General features: G+C 40.0%; 1 protein-coding gene across 1 annotated transcript in view; it reads right to left on the bottom strand.

The window, feature by feature from the left end:
* col7a1 (collagen, type VII, alpha 1) overlaps positions 1-7,703 on the bottom strand; it is a gene marked incomplete in the record, with an annotated part of 105,683 nt that overhangs the window by 70,840 nt on the left and 27,140 nt on the right. Inside the window, 10 exon segments of the mRNA XM_036212052.1 lie at positions 1,058-1,194; positions 1,262-1,411; positions 1,479-1,610; positions 2,940-3,086; positions 4,419-4,550; positions 4,643-4,786; positions 4,879-5,145; positions 5,304-5,426; positions 7,128-7,274; positions 7,358-7,483. Coding sequence (XP_036067945.1) covers positions 1,058-1,194; positions 1,262-1,411; positions 1,479-1,610; positions 2,940-3,086; positions 4,419-4,550; positions 4,643-4,786; positions 4,879-5,145; positions 5,304-5,426; positions 7,128-7,274; positions 7,358-7,483 — 1,505 coding nt within the window.

The raw sequence follows: 7,703 nt of genomic DNA, 5'->3' as shown, positions 1-7,703 counted from the left end.
AGAATTAACGCGTTAATATATATTAATGCTAATTAATCGGAGAAACAGTCCTTCACTTTAACTCGGCAGTTCAGGCTTCACGGTGTGTGTTCAAACATTTTGTCTGATATTATAGTGCTTATCTCATGGTCACTTACAAAAGAAATAAATATTTATTCGGTTTTTAGTACTTTATTCTAGCTATACTTGTGGTTTATATCACTTTTTTACAATAAGCGGATTATTTAATCCGTGGTCCGGTGCCATGTGGTACAAATACATTTTACCTGGTAAAACATTGTGATTAATCGTGATTAATCACAACACAAAAGTGCGATTAATCAGATTTTTTTGGTAATCGATTGAGAACACTAGTTAAAAATAAACATTCTAAATGTAGAGTGTCATGTGAGATTTCATATTGTGATCATTCGCAGATAATAAGTGGTCGGCAAATACTGAGACTAAAATGTTATAGAAAAATGAATCGCAATTCATTTTGTCCAGTTTGCGATTAATAGTTAATTTTTTTCATTGATTCCCGGCCCTAATTTAAACACTTTTTTTTTGTTGTTGCAAAAGTTGCTCGACCCCAATGCATTGTGGTCCATTCGCTAATGTAGTAAGCGTTGGGTGCTGATGCTCACTAGTTTTTTGCAAAGAAATTTCTAGTGTACTTTGGACACAGTATGTTGTGTTTGCTACACACTGGTCATGTCTGTTTGGGCTTAGGTCTTCTCCTTCAGGTCTTCTCCTTCAGGTCTTCTCCCTCAGGTCTTCTCTTTCAGGTCTTCTCCTTCAGGTCTTCTCTTTCAGGTCTTCTCTTTCAGGTCTTCTCTTTCAGGTCTTCTCCTTCAGGTCTTCTCCTTCAGGTCTTCTCCTTCAGGTCTTCTCCTTCAGGTCTTCTCCTTCAGGTCTTCTCTTTCAGGTCTTCTCCTTCAGGTCTTCTCCTTCAGGTCTTCTCTTGGTCTTCTCTTTCAGGTCTTTTCGGGGCTTTTTATGCTTTTTTATGTCACTGTAAAAACAACAAGCTCCTCACAGTCGGAGACTGCTGCTGGTGACCATAATGAAAACCAACCTGTGAGTCTCGAGGTCCAATGGCGGCCAGAGATCCCGTTATACTTGTCAGGAGATCACGCAGAGGTCCAGCCAAACCAGCCCGATCGGTGGACGCCGGCACCAGAAACACCACGTCAAGACGTCCGCCCACACACACTGACAACATAGGCATTTTTATTTTTTTATTGGGGGCGGAGTTCAAGCGATAATAAAGAGACGTTACCAGTGCGTTCATCCACATAGGTTTCCGTTCCAACTGCACTTGCAAAGGTTGGTTGAATGGTAAACCTGTATCTACGACCCAAACGGAGTCCATTCACCACGTAGGAGTTGGTCAGAGCCGACAGCGTGACAGACAGGCCCTGTCCGATATCTGAAACACATCCAGTCAGAACGGCGGGACCCGGCAGACACGAGACAGCAATCCAAACCATCCTCACCCGTCTCCTCTTTCCAGCGGAGAATGTAACCTGTCGCATCTGGAAGAAGAATCCAGCGCAGCTGCACTGAATCCTGGGTAATGTCTGTCACTCGTAAAGTTGTAGAGAGTTGAGAAGGTGTATTATAACCAGCTGTGGAGAGAAATGTCTTCGTCAGCTCGCAGAACAGAACTACACAACAGATGGGCTGCATTTGCAACTTAAACATTTACACAAGAAGGGCTCTATGGAGATAGATTGAGGTCAATATTGTTTGAAACTAAAAAAAAAAATGTAAAAAAATATTGTTTTTTTGCTTAAAAAAATTAAATTATTTTCCAGCTTTAAATGTTCCATTTTTAGATTTAAAAACTCAAAATTTCAATTTCAAAACTTCCTTTCAGTTTCAATTTTTGTTTTCACATCCAACTCTTTTTTTTCATTTTCAAAACTGTGAATTTCTTCAATAAGGATGTTTTCAGTTCCTGTATATAACACAATAAGATTCACTTTAAACGCGCTAGAAGAGAGTTTTGGAAGAGCGGTTTGTATGCAATAAAACTCTGCTTTTTATACCCATCTTGGGACAACATCAGACTATGATACTACAGACAATATACGGAGCTAAATCGGGCCCAATATTATTTGAAACCCAAATAAATCAAATTAAAAAAAATAGATGTTTGGCCAAAAAATATTTAAAATGTCCCAAACTTTTTGCTATTCTAAAATAAAAATGAATCATTTTTAGCTTCAAGTGTTCCATTTTTTTTGGTTTAAAACTCAAAATGTCAAATTTCAAAAACATTTTTTCATTTTCAACTCTTTTCTTTAATTTTCAATTTTGAATTTTTCAGATTCTAAAACAAAAAAAAAGATTGGAAAGTGAAAAAAAGTTTTAGAAATTGAAAATTTGAGTTTTGAAACCTAAAAAAACTGAAGCTGAAAATAATTAAGTTGATTTTAGAATAGCAAAACGTTTTGAATTTTTTTTTTTTTTTTGCCAAACAATCAATTTGTTTAATTTGTGTTTAAAATAATCTTGCCTTCAATTTATCTCCATAACAATACATTTTCTGACCGTAATCATCACAGTTCTCAGAGTGATACACCGGGACTGAAGTTACCACCCGCGTCGATTTTGATTGGTCCTTCATGTTAGCCCCGCCCCCAAGCACCAAAACAGGGCCAAACGTTTTTGAACTGAAACTTTCTGAAAAAAAAGTTTTGAATTTGAAATTTGGAGTTTTGAAACCTAAAAAAATGGAACATTTAAAACTGAAAATAATTAAGTTTATTTTAGAATTATTTTTTTTTGGGGGGGCCAAACACCAATATTTTTTTCAATTTATTTTATTTGGGTTTCAAATAATATTAACCCGTGTTTAGCTCCATACTCTTCTTGTATAAATGTTTTAAGTTGCAAATGTGGAGCTTTGAGATAAACCAACAACTCAATCCAAAGATGCTTTGAAAACTCACGTGTGAGGACTCTGACCGACACGGGGCTTCCCTCTCGGTTCTGGACCAAGGCAAAGACCTGGACCTCGTACTGAGCTCCAGGGTCAAGCTGGACCAAATCCACAGCACTCACGTCTCCACTCACCAACTGGCTCTTCTCCTCCCCACCTTCAGCACGACAAGACAGACGCACACGGGGGGAAAATATGACGGGCGCTCAGAGAAAATCCATTCAAGACGACGGCAGCCACTTTTTCAGAAGGACAACGCTTACGGCTCTAATCAATAAAAGTCTTACTTCACATAAAGAAGGGTCGCTGATCTGTGAGATGAATGAAACTGACACAGCACAAAAATAACACACAGAAGTAGGAAAAAAGAAAGACTGATGGTTGTTTTTGGTCTGGATCTGTCTGAGGAGGCAGCTGTGAAGAATGCACTTCCAGCCCAGGTGTGATGATTTTTCAGAGTGCTGGAGGCAGGAATTTGACATTTCAGAAGAGCAGGTTGTTGAAAGCTTTGTGCTGCATAAGCAGGTCAGACAGACAGCTGGAAGCCTGGTTTACAGAGGTTCAGGGGTAATGAGAACTGCCCTGAAATGCTACTGTCATGTAGGATGTCGTCTTTAAGTAAAAAAGGTGGTTCAGTTCTTCCTTAGAACACGCGTTGAAGCGCACATGGGCGAGACTCTGAACATTGTTGCAAAAATACATTTATTAGTGAAAGAAAACTCTAGATACATTCAAAAGTTGTATTTAAGTGAAAAATCAAGATCAAGTTTAGATGTGTCCAAGGAGGTAAAACATAGTCTGAAGTAGGACGGCCACAGGGAACTCCACCCAACTCAATAACATTCTTACAACATGTGATTAGACGAGAGAAAGTAAAACGTCGTTGAGTCCATTCACCTGCCAATATATGAAAACACTAATTTAGCTCTAATAAAATCCTCCATCTTATTCACTCGCATAATCCCTTTTGAGGTTATAGAGTTGCTGGAGCCTATCCCAGCTAATGTAGGGCGAAGGCGGAGTTTAACCTGACTCTATTTGCCAATAACCCACAGGACACGTAAGCACTGCTCAGAGCCTCGCTCAGTGCGAAGTATTGTTTAGTGCCACTGTGCCTGCATTACTGAGCGTTTCTATCTGGACCTGATTTTCTGTTTCTGACCCTCACCTGGACTCTGACCTCTCAAGTCTCATCTTTGATGCTCCCAAGCTTGTGAGTCACCAAGGCATTGAAATCTAGGAAAAGGGTCATCGAGAAGGGAGGAATGTAGGTTTCTATGACATCACACTTTCAGCGGATTGTTTTGGTTCGGTCAAGGGAGTGTGACCTTAGCTCGGGAGTTGTGGACTAAATGTCAGGAATGAAATAACATCATGGATGGATGGATGGATGGCATCCAGGGAGATGTGTTTGGGACTGATCTCTGGTTCGTGAACCTCTCAGCAAACAGGATTCTCCAGAATAATGTAAAGAGAAAACAGAACCTACCATCTGTCCTCCTCCATGTCACTCGATAGGCTGTCGCTCCCTGCACTCCCACCCAGGTGACACGGACTATCTCTGTTCCGGTCTCTTGGACTTGCAGCGACGTCACCGTCCCCACAATGGATTGGACTGCTTCTGCCAAAGAAGGCAAGTACTTTACTAAAACCGTCTTCACGACAGAGATGGATGACTTTGGCATTTTCAAACAGAACCACTGTCTGACGTACCGGTCCTAACGTTCAGAAAAGAAGGACTTCCCTCTCGAGAGCCACTGAGTGCGGAAACCTGCACACTATAAGCTGAATTCGGGTCAAGTCCATCGATGATGTACGAGGAGACATCCGCATTCACCGTATGAGTCATTTCAACTCCTGAAAGATGCAAAACAACATCAAAAATCTACTGTTGCTGCTTAATTCACTGTGTAACGAAGTGAAAGCAGTAACAAAAAAGCAACAATTACCACCATCACGACGCCACCTGATCTTATACCCAGTGGCTCTAGAGGACCGTGACCATGAAACCCGCATGCTCTGAGAGGAGATCTCAGTGACACGAAGCCCAGACAATCCTCCGTTGGAGGGGTTGGTCCGAGCCGACAGCGTAACGGCTTCTCCAACGCGCCTATCGACTATGGCCGCAACACCGATCACCACATCTTCATCCGGCTGCAGGCCGTCGATGGTAAAAGCAGAGGCCTCTGCGCCTAAAAGGCGTGATTGTTCTCCATCTGTAGGGCAGAGCATTGTATTATAAACATCACAAAGGAAGATTAAAGGGAAAAAATGGCAAAAAACAGAAAAAAATAAGCTGAAATCTGAACAAAATCAAAACCAGAATGAGGAAAAGTTCTAGATGACAATATAATGGAAAGCATGCGATACGTACTGTTCTCCTGTCTCCATGTGACTCTGTATCCCGTTGCCTCACTGACACCCGTCCAGGAAATACGAATTCTCCGACTATTTGTATTTGTCACTCTGAGATTTGTCACTCTGTCTGTAGCTTGTTCTGCAACAATCACGTTTATGAAAATCATTATAGAGGAACATTTAGTTGTTGGATTCATTTCCTGTATCAGTGAACAAACAGAAAACTGGACTGCTCACTCTTTTTGAAGTACAGTACTCTCCAGAGTATAAGTTGCACCGGAGTCGCAAGAGCAAAAAATGTCCAATCAAGAAGAAGAAAACCATATATAAGTCGCTCTGGAGTATAAGTCGCACTTTTAGTTCTCTGCCAAAGTCCCACCCCCCGACACCGCGAGAGGCAAGAGTTCAGAGGAGACAGACACCTCCCCGCCTGTGAGCAGCCCACCTGAAATCCAGCTGGATCAAACTTCTCACAAGAAAGTTGTTTTGTTATTTTTCACAAGCATAAAAAACATGAAGTTTATTAGAAAAAGTAGGAAAAAGCTGGAAAAAAGAAAAACAGAATTCCAGGAACAATATAAAAGAGAAAACAGTGAGAAATTCTTATTTTTTGGGGCTGCCTGGTGTGACTGTAGCCTGGATTATTTTTGCATTTTCATTCAAAAACATGTTGATCAGTTTGCTGACAAATTTTATTCTAGTTGTTTTTATAAAATTACAGCTAAAACTTTCATCCTGTGTTGTAAAAACAGTTTGTTAAACATTTTTGGGGTTTCCACAGCAAAATTAATCCAATTTTTCCAGACGAAATGTTCTGTTTTTGTATAATTTTGTGGGAATATAACATGGAAAAATTACAAAATAAATGTAGTGTTAATAAGAGAGGCTGTGCTGATTAAAATGATACCAAATAAGCAACAGGTAGTCTTTCAAATTGAAAATACAGAAAATTCAAAAGTAGATCAAAACTGAGTTTTAGACCCTAGGTTCCAAAGGATTAAAAATAAATGCTCTAAATGTAGAATTTTGCATGTGATTTCATGTTATGATTATTTGCAGATAATAAGTGGCTGGCAAATACTGTAACTAAAAAAAAAAAAAAAATAGTGTTGAATAATCGTGACTATTTTTTTCCAGATTTGCGATTATTTTTTTTTTTTTTATTGATTCCCGGCATTACTTATAATGGGTATTTGAAACTTGTGAAGACTTTTATTGTGAAAGTCCCACCTACTTCCGCTTCTGCTAACAAAAAAAGTATTTATTTATTTTTGGGTGAATAAATCATTTTGATTTAGTAGCGTAATGCAGAATGCAGAAGTGTTGTCACTTTAACCCAATGCATTATGGGAGATGAAGTGCAAAAACTGACACTGATGCTGGACAAACTCGCGTCTCCGAGCTTCAGTATTTTGTTCACTTTTTCCACGGTCTGACGCCAGATCCCACGGGAAGCTACACCACTAAACACGAGGTTTAGATGTTATTTAGGTTGGAACTTTGAGACTTTATGAGGCAAAAAAGTGAGGATGTTAACAACTTTTGATTGGTCAGACTGATAACATTCATGCATGATTGGCGGAGACAGTAGGAGGGATGGAACTTTTCCCAAAAACAGCTAACTTTGGCTAAACTGCAGAACTGTCATTCTTATCAAAAAGTCTTAGAATCACATAAACACAAAGAAAAAAGTATTTTATGGTCTTCAATACTCCTAAGTATTCAGTGTTTTTTCAGGGCCTGTTTGGATGAAAACAGAGCTGATCTCCTGGTGATAGAAAATGTTTCTAGATCAGTGAAAATGAAGTCATGCCATTCATCCTCCATTAGCTCCACCCACCTGGTTTGATGTAAACCGTGACCGTTTCTCCTTCATTTTCTCCCACCAGTGCTGTGACACTCACACTATAAGACACTCCCACTACAAGGTCTCTGAGGTCAAGGGTCGTCTGATTTCCAGGGATAACCCGGCTTTCCTCTGTTCCCACTGACATGACATGAAGAATACAGTCAACAGCTAGATTTCCTTAAAAATCTGGAAAAACAGAAAAAAACCTGAAACCAACTTACCTTCTGTGTTCAGAACAGTTATCTTGTACTGTGTAGCGCCAGCGACGCCTGTCCATCCGAGTCTGGCCGTGCTGCCCAAAGACTCCACCACTCTTAGGTTGGACACTCTTCCTACTGGCTGCTCCTCTGCACCATCAGAGAGTCCGGATATGAGTATTCATAAAGAGGGGTTTCAACCAATTAGAAACTTTAACTTTAGACATTCTAATCTGGCAGCGTGCTTTTTTGAAATTTCAAACATTTTAGATTGAAAAAGGGTTTAGACAGTGGCGGGCCGTCAGGGCCTGCAAGGCCTTCTCTGCTGGCCTAAAAATATCTGAATCACAGACTGATATTAATTATTATT

Source organism: Oryzias melastigma, linkage group LG5 (assembly GCF_002922805.2).
Source record: "Oryzias melastigma strain HK-1 linkage group LG5, ASM292280v2, whole genome shotgun sequence".
Taxonomy (NCBI): domain Eukaryota; kingdom Metazoa; phylum Chordata; class Actinopteri; order Beloniformes; family Adrianichthyidae; genus Oryzias; species Oryzias melastigma.
The sequence above is the reverse complement of the archived record's forward strand: the minus strand, read 5'-3'. Positions and strand labels throughout refer to the sequence as shown.